At 42.6% G+C, this 19,687-nt stretch overlaps 1 protein-coding gene across 1 annotated transcript; it reads right to left on the bottom strand.

Moving 5' to 3' along the window:
- Positions 1-629: 629 nt before the first annotated feature.
- SAG (S-antigen visual arrestin) lies at positions 630-19,623 on the bottom strand. The gene is made up of 15 exons (XM_066326230.1): positions 17,198-19,623; positions 15,865-16,031; positions 15,235-15,295; positions 15,106-15,150; positions 14,624-14,817; positions 13,853-13,912; positions 12,685-12,752; positions 12,372-12,507; positions 11,969-12,053; positions 10,701-10,773; positions 9,535-9,672; positions 9,155-9,232; positions 8,261-8,284; positions 7,774-7,838; positions 630-1,868 (listed from the first exon to the last, which is right to left on the bottom strand). Exons 2-15 carry the CDS (start codon positions 15,961-15,963, stop codon positions 1,825-1,827), a joined length of 1,170 nt encoding a protein of 389 aa, XP_066182327.1. The 5' UTR covers positions 15,964-16,031; positions 17,198-19,623; the 3' UTR covers positions 630-1,824.
- Between the last annotated feature and the right edge of the window lie 64 nt (positions 19,624-19,687).

Genomic DNA, 19,687 nt, shown 5'->3' with positions numbered 1-19,687 from the left:
ACAAAGTTGAGAAATTTTTAAAAAAAGAAAAAAAAAAATCAGATCTCTGAGTTTACCAGTCCCATACTTACAGGTCTAGTAGCCAGAAACACCTTTGTGGAGAAAGATACACTATTAAGTAAGACAGAAGGACCCTATTCCCCTCCTTTTCTTAGATCTTTAAAGGATTTTCTGAACTCCTGCTCTCAAAAACCAGCATATTCACAACCAGCAATTTGTTCAACCTTACTGTATCTTCTGTGTGTTCTCAAACCACCAACAAATTAGTAATAAAAATACCAAGGAAAAGCCTTCCCAGACATCCAGGTGTAAATGCCTGACCCTCCCTCAAAGCTAAAAGTCCCACAGAAAATATCTTGATCGTGAACACCTGGAACTAGCTGGGTTCCTCTGGCAGCAAAACACCCAGTGCAGAGCAAACATTGTGCCTCTTGCAATTCGAGCTAAGGTGAGACACCTGTGACTAAATGGCCAGCACTGAGGAACAGGTGTATGAGGAGAGAGCACTGATGGAACCCTGGAGTCAGCTGTGGTCTTAATTAACTGCTTCCAGCATCTTAATCTGGACCAGTTTACAGAAGCAAACAGATATATGTTTGAAGTTCTTAATTCTATTTTCCAGAGAGTAAGGTGGGAAACGTAAGCCTTTATTAATTAGTGTGGACCCCGCATTCAGATTTTTCAGGAGAATTTAAACCAGGAACCCTGAAAAGCAGATTTAAAGCAAAAATGAGAAAAATAAAACACCAGTTGTTTTACATGCAAAAGTGTAATTAGCTGATGCAACTCACTTCAGCGAAAACCTAAGTGAGATTCAGGAAAATATCCAACATCTACATGGATAATGAGAATATCCAGATCAACAAGAGAAAAAAAAAGTTTGCAGAAAGCAATCTCATTTCTTAGAGCTTAAACCAACTGCTGCCAGATGGATGTTGGGAAAGGCTTCTCAGGGAAGGCTGCACAATTATTTCCTCCTTAATTTTCCTGCACCATCTTTTGAAGCAGTTGCCTACAGGAAACTAGATTAAATACAGGCTCTGTCTGGACTTGTATTTCTGTTTGGCATTGTATATAGGAGCTTTAAGCAATTCATGGACAGTGCACATTTATCTCATCTTTAATAACATGGTTATTCAGCACATTGCTAGAAAGCTAATACTGTGTGTTGGCATTGTCTGTGCTGTGGGAGACAATTTGCAAGACATTTACTGGTACAGAAAGTGAATGTAAAAGCCACATGGGGACAGTGCAAGCACTGAAAAACTTCACAAGCCGAATTTAGTAAAGGATCAACACAAAAGCAGCCAAAAGGAAGTAAAATCAGTTTTGTACAGTCTGCTGAGAAACTTTGATGAATCACCCATGGCTGCAAGCCTGCCTTCCAGGCTAGGATTTGGTTCACTGGCACTTCAAAGTCACAGACTGACACTGACTAAGTCCAGGCAGGCTGCATCTATCCTCCTTTAAGCTCTCACCAGTGCTGAAAGCAACCAACCTTTTATTAGGCAGCCCTAAAAGCAAAAGTCATGACATGGCAGACGTGCTGTCCTCCTCTGCTAACTTGAGTAGGACCAAGGTGCTGTGTTGGGTACATTCCTCCAGAGTTGAATCTTGTAATAAACAATAAAGATTCCTGATGTCCACTGACCTCAGGGCTGATCCCTGGAAGACCATGCATAAAACTGAGAACATGCAGATTACTAGAAACTTAGGTCCTACATTTGTAATTGAAGCCAAACAACACAGCTCCTCTGTCAGCCTGTTCTTTTAATCACTCATCAGTTGAGGGTGAATTCTTGTCCTCTTCATCAGGTGTATTTTTTAGCTGCTGACGAGCAAAATCCTCAAATACCAGCTCTGCTTCACTGCAATGAAAGAAACACAGGTCTTTCAAATGATGCTACCTTATTTTTACACCAGTAGACTAGAGGCAACACATAGGAAGAAGAGAAGCCCACAGTAGACTGTAGTGTTTCCTTTGTCTCCAAAGGGATTTGGATCACATTCCCACAGACACCATCTTCACTGGTGCTACACTAGGTGAAATGAAAAGCAGTTGATTGAGCAAGTCAAGGCACAAACTGAGGATGTTTTCCTCTGTACTGAATCATGTCCATTCCAGATACATATTCATCAGCTAGCTGAACAGCCTAGAGCCTGCAAGGGGCTTTGTCCAGGAATAAAATGTAAAACATTTCAAACCTATTAAATTCCTTACACTTCCAGGTGCAGGGCAAAAACACACCCCTCCTGGGTGTGTTTGTGCTGTTAGGCAAAACATGATCTCTTAATCTATCTTCACATGGTCACTCATTGCTGTTTAACTCAGAGCAGTCATTTGTCAGGCCACAGTAACTTGCTCACTTTGGATTTTAAGCTGGGGATTTTTGGACAGTTTTGAGGAGTTCTTAAAAGAGTCAATGCACAAATGTAGCTAAAATGTGAAATACTAAAGGAAACTTACCCATCCTTCCCTGCAGTCATGGGCATGCAGCAAAGGAGGAAAAAAGACAGACTGGGTAGTGAGAAGAGCAAAAGCTAAAACAGTTGCAAAATGTTTAATGCAAAAATGTATAAACTGACTCTGTATAAACAGAGCAGTGACAAGAAGCAGGATTTGCAGCAGTACAAGTAGAATTCCAGAAAGTCTCAAAATGTGCATACCTACACCTGATGAGGCAAAACTCAATCTCCCAAACAGAAAAGCATTCCAGCAATGCTGCCCAAGCTATCTAAAGGGCTGAGGAACAAAGAGAGATTTTCCCATCTACACTTGCTCATGGTCACAGCTGTGGGAGACATCTATGCACACACCTGCACCCTGAGCTTACAGTGCTTGCATGACATGATGTCAGCTTTGATTTCTCTGTCACTGTGATTGAAGAAGTCAGCTGATGACAAGACAATGCTCTTGTTCAATAAACATGAAGGTATTAAAATTAGAGGTCAAAGTACAGAAACACCTCAGGGATCTCTCATCAGATGGCCTAAGGCCTTTGGGGCAACAGTCCTGATTTCATCTTGCCCTAAAAATGGTTTCAAGACTTTTGGCATTTGTGTTTCTTGAGCGGAATCTTTGCTAACCACACTATAACAAATCCTGCTTACTAGCAGGATTCCTTGAAAGCTGTTTCAGCACAGCCTAAAATAAGCAGAAGAGTGTATTTGCAGGGATTTTATTGTTCTCACAGTTATTTTAGCAGGCATAGTCACTTCACTGGCTTACTTTTCATGGCTTTGGGTCAGGGAGCAAAGCACCCTTGTTCTACAGAAGTCAGCAGGGATCTCAGTGACTGGGTAACTCACTACCTGGAGATTTCCCATCCACAACACACACTGCAATCAAGGGCAACAAGCACTGCTGGAAAAGTCAGCATTAAAAGTGTGCCAAAGGGGGCCACTTCAGCCAAAATGCCTCAAAGGATGCCTCATGTAAAGACACTCCTGATGGCATCTCTCCAGACCAGGACAGAAGCCAAGATGAAGTCTGGAATATCTCAGGGTATGTATGCTTGATTAAAATGGATTTAAAATGAAACATTTAGAACTTCTAAAATTTCCAACATATAAAGCATCATTCTCATTCCATTTCTTCTCCAGTTTTTATTCTTTAGTCTGCTCTCTTTCCCCTCTTGGAGGTACTTTCATTACTATGGGAACAATGATATCAGTGATATGGGTGAAGCTGAGTGACATCCCCACCGGTGATTTGAAACTGATTTTACAAAATGGAGTGAGGGGGGAAATAGATATTGCTTCAAGTAGGCATAGATTTAACCTTATATTCAAGTCAGATAAATGATTACTGAGTCAATGCATGGATAGTGTGGCAGCAGAGTAGTGCTTATAATATACCTCAGATGGAAGATTACAGTCAAAGATGCACCACTTCACCTTCAGGCAACACTATCTCCAACATGCTACAATTGCACCCTAGCAGGAGGTAGGTCCACTCCAGAGTTTTCTGTCTGTCCTGTGGCCTATTTAAAATTATAATATTGAAAAAGATCTCAGAAAATGGGTAGACTTTTGCTTCTTTTAATTAGAATTTCAGCAATTGTTTTGAGGATTGGGATGCGAGGCGGATTGATGAGGGTCCAGAATACCATCGTCCTCTCAGGGGAGAGTTTTCTGGGAGCTTTTATTATGCAGCCACAGAAATTATTCCATATAATTCAAGTCATAGCATGTGGTAATTTTCAGTATAAACTTGCTTTTAACATCTCTTAGCTTGATGGGGAAGAAAAGAAAAAGAGAGTAGGTTTTATTATTTTCCAAGGCATTCAATGCTTTAAAATTTCCTAATTTCTGAAAGTCACAATACCAAAACAGGGAAAGTATTGCTTTGCTGTTAGAGGGACAAAGCATTCCTGGGTTTCTTGAAAACAGCCCTTTTGTGCAAGTTTAATCAGGGAGCAGATAAATTACCATTTGTCGAATAACGGCCAAAACAAAGGCCAGTGTCCAAGACATAGGCCCACAAAATGTAAAACATCAGAAGACTGGCAAGAAAATCCCAGACCAAAGAACTCGTGCTGAGACCACAGCCTTGAGAAAAACCCAGCAGGAACTTCTGGGCTAACTGCTGACCAGGAAAGGTTTTGGAAGCACGAAGAGACAGCCAAGTTTGAATATATCTTTAAAAGAAACATCCTTACACATTTTTTTGTCAACAGGCGGAACAGACAGACTGCCAATGTGACAGGAGCCGCTTTGCCTAAAAATAACCACATGTAAACCACATGGGTCTAAAAACAGTCACAAAAACAGTACACATGAAACATGCAAATCCCCGCCTAGCAGAAGACCAAGAGAAGGAAGTGATAAAGGCAGGGAAGGAAAGGTAGCAAGCTGCTGCTTTTCTGTCTCCTCCTGGCACAGGGAAGAGAGATCAAGCAATCTGCAAAAGCTATGCACTGTGACAGACCTGCTGTTTACTGAGAGATGAATGCTTCAGAGCTCACAGACAACTAGAGAGGGCAAAGCCATCTGTGAAACAGAGCACACAGCACTTGCTCACACTTGCCCTGGCTTGGCCCTGAAAAAATTACATCATGTTCTTGGGAAGCGTACATTTCTGAGATTCTCTGCACTCAAGGTAGCCCTGCATGATTGAATGCATTGATGCTACACATTTTACTTCTGCCATAAATTACCTTGGCAAGAAAAAATTATATTCCCCCACTGCAGAATAAATCACAGTATGTGGCCTTTTTTAATCCCATTCCAGCTTTAACTCCATAAGATGGTTACTCTGACTTCTTTCTGTTCTTCCAGCTATGCCTTAAGACAGTCAACGAGGAGGAAAGAGCAGTGGGCAAACTGGTAACTGCTGACTTGTCAGTAAAAACAAAAGGAAATTGAAAAAGAAGATAAGGAGTGATCTCAAAACTCCCTGTGCACGTGCCTCTGCCTACACCCACTGCAGGGGCTGCTGAACAAGATAACAAAGAAAAACTCCATCTTTTGCAGAGCCTAAGCACTGTTTGTTGAAGCTCCATCTCTGCAATTAGGCCTGTATTTGCTTGATTCCAAATTAGATAGCATTTCACTAATGGAACACATTAGGTTTCTCAGAGTTCATGAGCTTAAGTGGTAGAAGAAAAAATTAAAAAGCCTGAACTCACAACTGGGGAAAGGGAGGAAGCACAGTGCATGGAAAACTACCAACCAATAAAGCTGAAAAGTGTTTCAGTTTACCAGCTTAATATGGGAAACTGTTTTATTCCCTGTAATAAGCCCAGACATCATATTCCAGCACAGTTTCCAAGTCAGCTCTTCAGGATTCAGAGGAATTTTGTGTTGTGTTAGAGTATCTTTTTTTAAGAGAAAGCATTTATTTCCTGAGCTTACCATTTGCAGGGCTTTCCCATGGGATAGCTCCTGAAATTACCTGCATTCTTTTCCAGTTTATCAGAAACATAGTATTTCCATCTGTACAAAATGCACGGAGCATAGCTCACACTTCTGACAGCAAGCTCCTAGAAGACTTTGATGTATGAAACAACATGTGGGCTGTGATTCTGGTAAGAGGATGTGCTGGGGGAAGTGATCTGAGAAATATTGCAGGCCTCCATTTTCCTTGTAAAGCCTCCTTGCCCACATCCTTTTGAGTGTACTATATAAAGGAGTACATCATCTCTCTTTTGAAACTATCTTAAAAGGGAGAATTACCTGACTTCCATTTTTCCTTCTATTACAAATGCTTCTGCCAGAAGTATAAAGTAATAAAAAGAGGATGCTGGTATATTTAACACCAAAAAAGGCACATAAAAAAAAAAATCACACCATTCTAAAAATGTAAAATTCTTTACAGTTGCCTAAACCTTTGGATGAGCCTTGTCAGACATTTTCAAGCTTTTCTTGGTGTCCATGAAAGCTCCTGAGCTACCCAGAGGCACTAGATGGCCCTCACCAGCCACGCTCCTGGGATCACCAGTGCCACCCCAGCCCCCACCACTTCTGTGCCAAGAGAATGTGCTGGCACTGCTCACAGCAGGGGCTTTCCCAGGGAAAATTAGTTCCCTGTAGTGCAACTGTTACAGGAGAGATAAACCCTACCTTTGCCCACTCCAGCACATCCATAATTAGCAAAGCCCATTTCCCAACCATAGCATCTGAATGTGGAATGGATCACCAGCTCTCTTCTCATTGCTCACATTTGATTCCTCCAATTTTTCACACAGTAAGGAATCAAGTCACCCCTTTCTAATGCTTCCAGTAGAAACCAAAGCATCTACCTCAGGATAACTCTTCTCAAAGGTTCCCACTGTCACTTTCCAGTTTCATATTCTTAGAAACAGCAGCTTTAGGTCAGTTTGGGCACAAAGAGAAAAAGAAAAAGAAAGAAAGAAAAAGCACAAAAGCAGCCATGGCTTTTGTTTGAAGCCCACTAAAGTTTGTTCCATTCAGAAGGTAGGACAAGATGGCTCATCTGTAACAGCTCCAGCAGGAAAGGGCTGGTGAGTCTGGTGGTCAAGAGAGGCTTCAGATGCTGCACAGGAGCTTCTGATTTAGTGTGAGCACCTTGCAAACTCTGGTGCCCACCATTGGGGAACAGAGCCAGCCAGGGCCTGAGGAAGTGGGAGGATGCTCCTGACAGCCTGTGGTTTTGGCATCTGATCCCAAGCCTCAGGATGCATCCATCAGGCTTGCTTCTTAACTATTATAGAGGTCCTCCACTTCCACATAGAGACCTAACATTGGAGAGAGGTTCATCTTGGATAACTACTGAACAAGAAGGCCACATCACAAACACCATGGCAAATGCCACATCAAGATAATGGAGACTTGAGAATCATCAGTAGTTTTATCACCTCTTAACTTTGCTTATAAGTATTTGGCTTTGTACAATGCTTATGTGTGTTAGGTATTTTCTGTGTCAGATTTCTTCTTTTTCACTTATACTGCAACCTGGCTAGGAATTGCTGACAGCTTTACGTAAGATATTTTGCACTACAGTCATGAGATTTCATTGTGCAGAGCTTCCTCAAACCTCTTTTCTCTGAGCTCTGATTCTGTACATAAGAGATGAAAGGGAACATCTTTTCCATTTTCTCCCATCTTTGTATCCCTGATCTCTGTTATTTAGTGCCTGGAGGTTGATACATACATATATATATATAAACACACAAACACACAGAACAGCTCCATACTGCAGCCTTGCTGGCTCTGGAGGCTTCCTGTAGCACAAATCACTCTAAGCCTTACAATGATGAGATCTCACCAGAGCCTGTTAATGAACAAAGGCAAAAACAAGGTGTAACTGACCTGCTGGGTTCTTTTCCTCAGGTTTGGGGTGCATGAGACGAAATGGCAGCTCTGTGCCCACTTCACTTTAGGGAGAAGAAAGAATGCATCAGATCCACAGCTCCACACACATGGCTAGCTCAGCATCCTTCCTCCTTAGGCCAGCCTGAGCCCTCATCTCTAGCTTTACTCATTCGTTCATGTTTTTCTAAACATAATTTTCCTTTCAAAAGAAGTTAAGCTCCAATTTCTCCACAAATGTCCCAGGCATATCCACTTTCACAGACTGGGTATACTGTGTACTGAATGTACTTGCATAGATATAAAAATCAAAAGATATTTTTGTAATAGCTTCATTTTCACAGCAGAAGCACAAACTACAAGCTGCTTCTAACAGCTTAAGGGACAGTTACTTTTTTTAGGGAGGTGGAAATGGCAATAAGAAAGAGAATAAAAAGATGAACTAACAACTAGGACTGCATGGTCTGAAAAAGAAGATGACATTTACCTGGAAGTGATGTCTCCCAGCATGCTACAAAAGAAAACAAGAAGGAAACCAAAGAATATTTAATGCCTTTCTATTCTATTGGTGCTCCAGCAAATGCTGTTTAATTGGCATTCTACTGAAATTACTTTCCTCACGTACTGTTCTCTACTTGTCACAAATTAACTGAACTTGTTTTTAAAAAGGTAGTTTTACTTTTTCATGTCATTCCCATGGAGAAAGAGTCCAAGTTTTTGAACTCCTGACCAAGTGTTGGGCAAGGCTCCTTTTCCAAGAGCCAAAAGGCAAGTAGATGACCACAGAAGAAAACAGGCATTTTGCCATGCTTTAGATAAATCTTTGATGCATTTTTATACTAGAACAAAGGACAGATGAATGAAATACAAATGTAGACAGTGACTAGCATCAACTGAGAGTCACCATCCTTGTCATTTTTTGCACTGCTCATGTTGATAACACCAGCTCTACCCAGAAAGCTGGCTGAGTGCAGAACCTGAGCTACAATATTTATGACTCTCAGGCAGATGTTTTCACCTTCTGCTCTAGGAGAACAGCAATGCCAACATAAAGGTTCACACGAAGTTCCACCTCACTTCTCACAAAATAGGTTATGGCTTTGAAACAAAAATTGCAGTGCAAACCAGAGGTTCCTATGGTTAAACCATAAAGTTATATGGTATCTAAAGAGAGTAATACTGTTTGGCTCAGGACAAGTTCTATGGATAGGCCAAGATTGTTTTCCAGGTAATTTATGCTTTATATGGAGCCTTATATCCTATGGCATGTGCCCTTTCTCTTGGGGTGGACTGCTTTGGTCTCTCCTCACCCATCAATGGCATAAACACACTCCCCTCCCTTAACTCCAGGCAGATGTAGCAAAATGTGTGTTACACTTACCCTGGAACAGTGAGCTTCACTTTGACCTTGTAAGAAACCAGAATCCCCATCACTGTCTTGTCTATTCCTTCCTTAATGCTGCCAGAGAAAACAGAGAGCAGTGTGAGGTGGCACAGCACTATAGCAACAACACACACCTGGAGCAAGGACTAGGGGAACATCCTGGAAGTGGGAGGGCAGGGAGGCTTCAGGGGCAGCCAATACCTCTCCAGATTTGAGATCACCCTTCACCCTGAAAGAACACGATGGCATTAGTACTGGTGCTCCATGTATCCACCCAGGCACAACTTTACATAAAGTCCTGAGGGAAGTGTCTCCTCCATCTTCCCCTCTTCTCTATAATGCTCCTGCTACCTGGGACCATTTAAAACTCCACTCACATAGTACTAGAAGCCAAGTTGGTGTCCTCATCCTTCAGTTTTCCATCCAGAGCTATTTCCTTTGTCTCCCGGTTATTTGCAAGCAAGGGCAAAAGTGTCAGTGTCTTGGTCAGGCTGCTGTTTGGCTGCACCTTTTCCCTGAAAATAAGAAGAGAAGTAATGCACAGTGGTTTGTAACACACCAAACTAGGAGAATTCCAAAACAGATTACAAAGCTGCCCAAAAGGAGAGAAATTTATCTGTGCAAATTCAGTTGTCAACAATACAGACATCCACCTCTAATCTAGTCAGCAAAATTCCCTTTATAGTCAGCAGAGAAAAACAAGCACTTATAGAAAATGCTTAATTCCACATTAAGGCAGAAAACTAGGTCAAAACCGCAGAAAAATAAAATAGTTTAGGTTGGAAAAGCCCTTTAAAATTATGAAGTCTAACCATCAACTGAACACTGCCAAGGCCACCAGTGAACCATGTCCTCAAATGCCATGTCTATTTTTCCTAATATCCAACCTATATCTCCCTGGATGCAACTTGCGACCACATTCTCTGCACTGCAAAGCTCTGAATGCAGACAAAATGAACCCTAGCTGAAAATACCAATAGTGAATGGAAAACATGTCCCTAAGCTACAGAAATAACACCAGACAAATATAAAATACCTGGGTATGCCCCATTTTCCTCACAGTGTGAGGTTCAGAGCTGCACTGCCAGTATAGGGAAAAAAGCAAGTGGTTCTCTATAACATCTACAGACTCAAGGTTTCTATGGGCTTTCTCAGGCCAGAAGAAACCAAATTAAATGCTCTTGCTCAAGGAAGAGTGTCCATGACTTCCACTCAAACACCTTTCAGAAAAGTGTTGCATCTCTATTTAAAGACTTCAGCGATTGGGAACCTTCTGCCACCACCACTAAGCTTATCTAGCAGGTAATTACTCTTCAAACCTCTTCTGTAACATTCTCGTTCCCTGAAAAACCCTGAGGATCTCTGCTGCTCTGTGAAAAGGGGACCAGCTGCATCTGCAGAGTATGAGTGGTGTGGCACACACACAGCACAAAGAGAGAGCACTGTAACAGCAGGAGACTGCCAGACTGTAATTATAAGAACCTCTCATTACTGACGGAGAGGGTAAATAAAAGGGTGTGAAGGAGCAGGAGCATTCACTCACTGTGCTTCCTCAGCAGCCACCACTTTGGTGTAGAAGTCACTGGAGTACAGAACCACGTTGGCCACCTGCTCCACTGAGGGAGAAAGAGGAAAGTGAACACTCAGGTGTGTGCATGCCCCACAAACAACATGGTTGCCCCTACCCCAAATACCAGGAATGGGAAACATGGTGAAGACAGCAGAAAACCCCATCCATTTAGAGCCTGAAGGGACCACCAGGTCAGATAGCACGACCTGGACAGAGACCAACAGCACCCCAACAGCCAAAGTCTGTCTTCACTGAAAGGCACCTGGCCTTGATTTGGAGACAACAGAAAGTCAGTAACCCACAGTTTCTCTCGGGATCCTCCCTTTCCATTATAAAGATGTCCATCTTCCTTCTACATTTGGGTTTGCTTTTATCTCTGGTCCTGGCACCTCTCATATGCCTGCAGCCCATGCATGTGCATCGAGGAGACAGCATCAGCACAGAGCCTGTGGCAGCAAACAGCTTATATTCTCCAATCCTACACAAAAATCCCAAGGTATCTGACTGAAACACTGAAGAGAAGAGAATCTGGGACCAACAAGGTCTTTTTAAGCCTAACAGAGGCATAAAAGAGAGCCTAAAAATATTTGAGAATCACAGTGCCAGACTGGCATTGAAAGAGCTTTCTCTGCTATAGTTCTGTAGGAACCTCAGCCATTTTGTTCTCTCCCTGCCATCTTTTCTCTTTTCCATCCTATGTCTTTCAGACTGTCTTCCCCAGCTCTACAGCCTGTGGGATGAAAACATGTAGTGTTACATATAAAACACTGGCACAGCAATGAAGCTCAGCCCCTGCCCTCAGCTTCCTCAGGAGGAATGACACTGTTGCTGGCAGAGGGGCTGTTTCTCACACTGCCACAGGTTTCTGGATGCCAGGCAAAGCTGTGTGATCTAGGCACATTCACAGTTAACAGGAGCATCACAATGACAGGGAACCCTTCCCAGTGACCTCCCCAAAAGGGTGGATTTTCCCCCACTTTTCCCACACCTGCATTGGCCACTGCAGGAGACAGACCCTTTCTCTTTTCTAGGGGGGGACAATCTGGTGTCTGAAATTAAGACATACAAGTAACCACAAGAATCAGGAAAAAAGTTACAGCACTTCACTTGATGAGCAACAAAGAAACAGCAACATACAGGGGGAGGGACAAATTCCTTCTTAAACTGTTACAAGCACTAAATTCTGTCTCTCTTTCAGTCCTATTGCACTCAAAGAATCCCAAGCAACAGTAAAACCATACCCTGGACTTTGATCTTCTTCACTGTTTTGTCTGTGCTGTTGTTGATGGTGACAGTGACTGGAATGGGCTCACCATGGTAGTATACCTAGAAGGAATGTGATGCTCAGAAATCCAGCCAGGGGACTTCTTCCAAGCCCTAAAACCCTCTAGTTCCCCCGGATTACAGCTCACAGAGGCCAGATAGGGGAAGATGACCCCTCCCAGAGATTTACGACCCTTCCTTCAATGACTTCAAATGTGTTTGGTAACGGGGTTTCAGCCACCCCTAGCAGTAGTTACTGACAGAAATTACACTGGAGCCCTGGAGTGCCGGCACAAGTCACTCTCAGCTGAGAAAGCAGCAAAATGCCCACTGGCCTGCAGATGCCATGATGCCCCAGCCCCAGGGCAGACACACCCTCACCTCTTTACTGAGGCAAGCTTTCATGTGCAGAGGCTTGTTGGACATGAAGAACTGCCAGGTGGTCTCTGCACAAGGCTTGGGTCCTGGCTTCTCCGGAGCATACTGCACCTTACGGATCAGCAGACGTGCAGAGTTCCTGGGAAGCAGCAGAGGACAACATGGTGACACCCAGTGCTTGGCAGAGGCAGGAGTTCTGCATTCCCATTTGCTCACACCCCACAAGTCACTGACAAGGTGGGAGAACGCTGAACAATCAACCACTGGACCACCCATCCCTTTTAAGGCAAAGCTGAAGGGAGACATATCCTATTACCTTCTATGAATTCTCTCTTCCACATTTTCAGTTGAGAAAGCTTTCACCTCAAAGTCCACCCCACAACTCTGTCAGAGAGAGAGAGGAGAGATGTGAAATCAGGATCAGAGGACGGGAACATCTGCAGATGTTTCAGTATCTTTATGCACACCAGAAACTGGCAGACTCCTGCCAGCAGCAAATTATTCTGGCCTCCCACCACTGTCACAGACATCCCTGATAACTGGTGTTGGCACATCCACCTATTCTGAAGTGCTTCTGATATATAAGGCTTAATCCCAGCCTCTGAAAGATGACATCCTTGCTCCTGAAAGGCTTCCTGTGAGATTGGTGCTGGAAAGGTCACATCATAAGACTGACCAGTGTGCCATGCTCTCTGGACCACCTTGGGTTTCTGAACTGAATTTCTGAGTTGGCCTTGCAATGCCAAAACCAGCATCTAAGGAGTGGAAGTGATCATGCCAAGCTAACCTTTGCTTTAAAAGGTTTATAGCATTGTGGGGCACCTGTGTGAGTCCCAAATAATTCTCTACAGAGACATTTTTGCTAAAATTTCATTCCCTGGCATAAAACATAGGTTATCTTTTTTGCACTAGATTCTACAATCCTCATCCCATTTTGCCTGGCTGATTGCCTAGTTCTGCTGTCCAGACAAGCATATATATATATAAAAGGAGTATTTTTAACAGTATCAGAAAACTTGCAGAACATAATTATTTAATGCCTTTTACTACGGGGTTTTTGTTCAGTTTACACTTATTTATGAGCCAGCTCTTCTCTGCATTTAATTCAGGGCAGGTCTTAAGGTATGTTATTTATAGCAATCTGTGAGATTTTAGGCACTCAGTCTCCTTTTCTTTCATGTAGCCTCATAACCACAATCATTTTATGTGCAGCCAACCCACAAATCATGTGATAGTCTTAAAGAAGCTACAGCACTGCCGATTTTGTAGTCTCACTACTATTTGTTTAGATTCCCTTTCTTATTTTGAGGATTTCAACTCCAATTCTGTGAGACATACTTGTAGCCCTTGCTCTTGACATTCATGGCACAGCACAGCAAAATCAGTACCACCTTCTCCTACTCTCAAGCTAAACAAAGTCACATGATTTTTTTCCATCTGACTTTCCTTAATCATGATAAGCACAAGTGTCCCACTGGCCTCACCTTATCAACATCTCGAGGTGCCGGCTGCAGACAGACTGAGCAAGGCAGGTAATCTGGAAACTGTGGGAGAAAGAAGAGGAAATGCCCCAAAGCAATAGTACATACACGTGTTTTAGGTAACATACTGCTCACAAAAGCAGTCCTGAAGACAAGGAGTCACTCATTGTAATGCAGTTAGCCTTTAGAATTCTGGCTAGTGTACTTGCCTTGTATGAACAAACCCCTCTCTTTCAAAAGTATTTTAAAAGTCAAGAAAAAAAAATCCATGCACAACATGAATCTTCTTCAGGAACACTAAGACAGACATATGACTGACAGTACTGGAAGGATTTCCTGTTAGAATTTGGCAGTCAGCTGTCATTTGCTGACAACATCTGGTAGAGACCTTTTCATCTCCTTATTTGATCCACAAAGTTTTTAAAGGAAAAGGATTTGGCACTGGGGCAATGGTAGAAAGTATTCCAGCCCTTAGGAACAGGAAGGCAAGGATGTATGACGCTGTCACTAGCATAAAGCCATTGCAAATTCTCTTGCCTTTTTTAAGGAAACACTTCTCACAGTGCTGTGATCACTGCACATTTAGGATCTTCTGGCACTTTACCTCTCAGTGTTGCAAGAAAAAAAACCATTGGTAACACCACCTGTCACTCAAAACTGGAACTTGCAGAACACGAATTCACTATAAGTTCCCATCTTCAGTTTATCACAAGGCCTCAACAGCCTGGTAAGTACAGACAAGAAGAGAATCAGAGGCCCTTCTGAGACACTTACTGTAAAGAAAAAGGGATAAGCGTTCTTCCCCAGCTTCTTTAGCAGAGATTCCTGCAGGAGGGTGAGAGACTCTGGCTTGTCAGCAGGTGGGTACACCTGGACCCTGGAGAAGAACAGGTCCCGGCGGAAGGTGAGGCCAATCACATCAATGTCCTCCTGGCCATAGCGGAACGCGCAGGTGAGGGACACAAACACTGAGAAGAAGCACAGGACAGGTGAAACATGCAGCAGGATAGCAGTGAAGGCAGGCTGGGATGAGGACATCTCCTGCCTCAGGCAGACATGGAAACTCATTCCAGCATTTGCATAACCCATCGAGTACTTATCCCATGTGTTACAACAGACATTGCACTGCTAAGAAGCCCATTAACCGGGGATGAGAGTTACATTTGTAGCATTAAAAGAGTGAAAAGGTTCTACCTTAGCAATTCACTCAGAAAGACAAACAATTTCTGAGACATACATTACGTAAAACCTCAAACCTTTTTTCCCCTTGAGAATAGCAGGATCCACCAATACAACACCATCTGAAAGAAAGGGAAAAAATCAAGATAAACAGAGGATAAGCAGGGTTGAGAGCAGAAGAGCAGCATGCAACCTTGTGGACTTACCTACAGGTTCCACATTCTCTATATTGTCAACGAAGTCCCGCTTTCCCAGGTAGATGGTCAGCTGTGGAGAGAGGATGACCACAGCTGAACTATAACATGTTTGTGGTTGTAGAGGGAAGGGGGACACACACATGAAAGAGCTATAAATCTTGCAGAGATTAGAACAATTCCATTTTAAATGGAATTTTTTTTTTTTCAGCAAACATGCAACCCCCATCAGACACAACAGGATTATTCAAATGCTTCAGGACATCAGAACTGAAGACCTGACAGAGGCCAACTCCCAAAGGTACAACACAAATACTTGTGCATGGGACAAAGAAGTGTAGATTTAAAGATTTTTGGTGCTGTCAGGTTGGAAAGTCAATGAATCAGCTTTGTTTTAAACATTTACCAGCAGAAGTACAACCCAGGAGGAGAGTGAGGTGAGCTGCCTTCCTCTTGTATTATAATACATGAAAAGTTTGTTCGAAAAACTGTTTACATCATCTCCTCAAATTTAGTGGTAATATGGCTCACACTCCTTCTTCAGAAAAAAATAAAGGGGACAGGAGAGGGCTTTCTAATAAGTCTTCAGTCTGACTACAGGTAAAACTGAAACCTAAATAAGCCCATTATTATCATACTCACAGCTTTGTCACGGGTGCTTTTTCTGAAGATAACTTGCTTTTGATGAGAATCAGCATTCTTCCCAACATTTCTGGTTTTTTGAGACTCAGGGCAGCTCATAGTCAAAGACAGGGATGTGACTGTGGGTGAATGAAGCTTTCTGTCCCAAAATGTCCTGCCCCAGATGCCTGGGAAAAATAGGTGGATGAGATAAAAGCAGTAGGTAAAGCACTGTACTCCTGTGCTGTTTCAGAACCCCTCACACACCCAAATGGTGGCTCTGTCTAAAAGCTTCAAAGGTGGTTTCTGTTGCTAAGAAGTCAGACCAACCCCAAATGAGAACTCATCTGTCCTGCTGTATTTTTTTCAACCAGAAGCCAGGGCAATCCATTATGGGAAGAGTGGCACTGAGCTCAAAGCAGAATGCACCTAAAGGATAGAACAGTTCAGCCACCTGCCCAGAAAGGCAACAATTATACTTGGAGGTACGGAACAGCTTGCACCTGAGGGGTAGAAATCATGGGGAATAAAAACTCTTCAGGAGGAGGAAAATAAGGAGGGAGAGAAAAGGGGAGAGGGGGGAAAGAATGGGGGGAAAAGTAGAGAAGCAGCAGAAAAAAGAAGAGAAAGGAAGAGAAAGGGGAGACCACAAGGGCATAAGAGATATCCAGAGAGAGAAGTCCAGAAAACCTAAATGCTACAAAGCAGAGATGTCAGCTTTTCATTTTGTTGTAAGTCATAAAATAGCATCCTGTTAATGGTCAGACAGCAAATTTAAAATAAGGTGAAGCACTTCCCCAGTTAACAGAAGATCCAAGGTGGCTCTGGAAATCACCAATATAAATGAATGAAAAGATTAGACACATTCACAGGGAAAAAGGCTTTTGGCAGCTGTTGGACGAGGATCCAGGAGCAACCTTAACCCTGTAAGATGTGAAGCAAAGGAGCAGCACCAGGAACAGATGATGCCACCCTGTCCTTACACTTCTCACCATCAGAGCTGTGTGAATGAGAGAACTGTGTTAGACAGACTCCAGCTCTGATGGAGTATAACTGTCCTTGCAATTTGCTCCCATTCTATTTCTCTGCTTGCTTTCCCATTTTAAAATTGCTTCAAGAGTAAAACAGCTTCTAGGGCCTATTTGCGATGACAAACCATAGAAAAAGGAAACACTTGGCTTCTTGGAAACCTGAAAAAAATGTAAATGTAAGGCAGACATTAGACCACACACATGTAAGCATTTCTATTTTTATTAAGTAGGTTTTTCAAGCCCAGACCAGTACTTGTTGCTGACTAAACATGATACTGATGCTGTAGACTCAAAGAAACACACCAGCAAATAACATTAAATACCTTATTGCGCTCCAAACGGCACAGGAGCTTCCACGGGCAGTGATGGGAACTTCTAAATTATTGAAGAAAGATGAATTTTCCAAGGCAGCTGTGTCCTATGCTTCTTTGCATCTACCAGAGGGAATTACTGCCCTCTTTGCAAACAAGGAAGACAATTTGTAGGGGATTTGAAAGCTCGTCTCCAGTTTCGTCCATCCAGGATTTCAAGAATTAATCCCTCTCTAAGAGCAAATATTGCACCTGGGCTAAGATTCAGCTGGGAAGTGGTTAAGTCAGCAACAACAAGGCATTACCTAAGGACACTCAGGTAGTCAGTGAAGAGGTCTACAATGTCCTATTCACGTGTTTTGCAAAGACTAGACTTAGGTAGCACAGGACAGTTACTGAAAGCAGTTTATTCTAAAGCTCTAGCTCCTCCCTCCTAGGGCTGCAAGACACTCAGCCCGATAAGAAACTGAACAGACAAGAGTCATTTATGAAAAAGGGAGTTTATAAAACACTAAAACGCCATTTTGATGGACTGTCAAACACTGAGAACAATGCAGTATTCTCATGATCACTAAGCAATTTATCTATTACTGCTTCACCAGCATCCAACTGACATGCTGATGCAAAACAATATACTGCTGGCTTCTTGAATCCCCTCCTCAATTTATTTATAAAAGCACAACATCCAGGATTTAAGAAACACAAATATTTCAATTAATTTCAGCTTTTCTGTTCCTTAATCTTCCAAGAGTAGCTTTCCTCCCATCAGTGAATTTTTTACAACCCTGGTATTTTTTACAGCAGTATGTTTTAACTTCTGGGTTGTGAGCTGCAGGAACAGCTGTAGCTTTCCTCTGGCTGCATCTGTTCATTTGATTACAAGGATCACATGATATCCTGTCCACTTGCCAGCCTAACAGCTCTCTCCAGCTCAAGCAACCTTGCAGTCACAGATCAGACTTGTTTTTCACAATCACTGACATTTGCCTGAATTTAGTGGTTGCGGCTACACAAATTACTAAAAAAAAAAAAAAAAAAAAAAAAAAAAAAAAAAAAAAAAAAAGAATGACAGAACCAATGTTCTTCAGCTCATTCAGGGTTCCAGTAACATTTTATTAACTGGAGGTGGATTATTTGGAGAGCTTAATCACCACTCTGTCTAATCAACTCTTGCAAACACAAACAGCCAGGCTGGAACCACAGAAATTCACACATGTCTGTGCTGCAGAAGGAAAGTCAGGTCCTTATTTTAGGAAGTAAGGAAGAAACCTCAGATATTCCACTCAGTCACACTTTGCAAAAGCAAAAGGGAGGATGCTGGTTTTCTACAAGTGTGTGCTGCAGCCACTGCAAGCTTATTAGTTCTGCAGCAGAAGATGAAAATTCCTGTTGCTACATGTACCATTGCAAATGTCTTCAGGGGATCTTGGAAAGGATCAGCTTACAGCTTCTTTGAAACACATGTTCCTAGTGCACCCTTAATCCAGAAAAAGATGCACAACCCACCCCCAAATCCACTTGAAGGGCAGCTCCACCTCTGTCAGCAAAACTGCTACAGCCACCTCTGCCCTGCAGGTACCTTCATTTGCTCTTTTCCCCACTGCAGGCTGAACCAGAAAAGAAAGCAATAGAAGTAATCAAAATATAGGAAAAAAAGAAAAGCTAGAATTGGTCACTAGAACTTCTTACATACCTTGGTGGTAAGGAACTTTAATCTAAAATCCTTAAGGACTTAGCTAACTGGCTGTTATCCTCCAGCATTATTAACCTGCTTCACAACAGCATCAATGGGCCTAACAAAGCCCTTTGGGTAAGATCTGTGTCCCTGCTGTAGAAAAACACAAGTGTAGCAGTCTCAATTATAAACATCCTAAACCCATTCTGATCCTCCTCAGCACAGCCTGCAGTTTTTATTATGCTAATCTCCCAATAATCTTTCATCATGCTGACTTGCCACTTTGTGATCTGCTTTCCTGCAGTAACCAAGGTCACCTGGACTCGTGGCAGGTGCCTTTTCAAGGACCATCTGCCACTAACACAGGCAGAAGAAAATATCCCTTGCCTTTTGAAACTGTTCAGAATGCCAATTTTTCATTTTTGCTACAGTTCTCACTTCCATGAGCTGGATAAAAGCTTATTTTCTTATGAAAAAAGGAGGGTGGCCAGTGATGGTTATTAGTTCTGAGATTTGTACACTGAAGAGCTGAAGACTTTCTTCATTACTCTGAAGCTGGAACCACAGCAACATCTCCAACAGGGTTTTTGTGTTTTTCCTCGGTTCAGTAGTTTATTGATAACACCCAACAATATATCAGCTTTTCAAGGCCAGTGACAGAGGCACTTGTTCAACAAGGCAAGACTTCCTTCAGCATCAAGGCAGGACTACTGAGACAGGGCAAGCCCAGGCTGTACGTGCAGGACATCTAGCCCCAAGCTAAGAGCATTATCCCTTCTCCCCCTCTACACCAAATCCCACAATTCACCAGGAAAATGATATTTCAG

Source organism: Sylvia atricapilla, chromosome 10, assembly GCF_009819655.1.
Source record: "Sylvia atricapilla isolate bSylAtr1 chromosome 10, bSylAtr1.pri, whole genome shotgun sequence".
Classification (NCBI taxonomy): Eukaryota; Metazoa; Chordata; class Aves; order Passeriformes; family Sylviidae; genus Sylvia; species Sylvia atricapilla.
This window is presented reverse-complemented; position numbering and strand designations above follow the sequence as displayed.

Excerpts from the sequence above, each read along its gene's own strand:
- SAG (XM_066326230.1), bottom strand. The coding sequence starts at position 15,963 with ATGAGCTGCCCTGAGTCTCAAAAAACCAGAAATGTTGGGAAGAATGCT. Across the intron at positions 9,233-9,534 it reads AACTTGGCTTCTAGTACTAT|CATTAAGGAAGGAATAGACA; the intron begins GTGAGTGGAGTT and ends TTTCTCTGGCAG. Across the intron at positions 1,869-7,773 it reads TGAGGAAAAGAACCCAGCAG|TGAAGCAGAGCTGGTATTTG; the intron begins GTCAGTTACACC and ends CTTTCATTGCAG.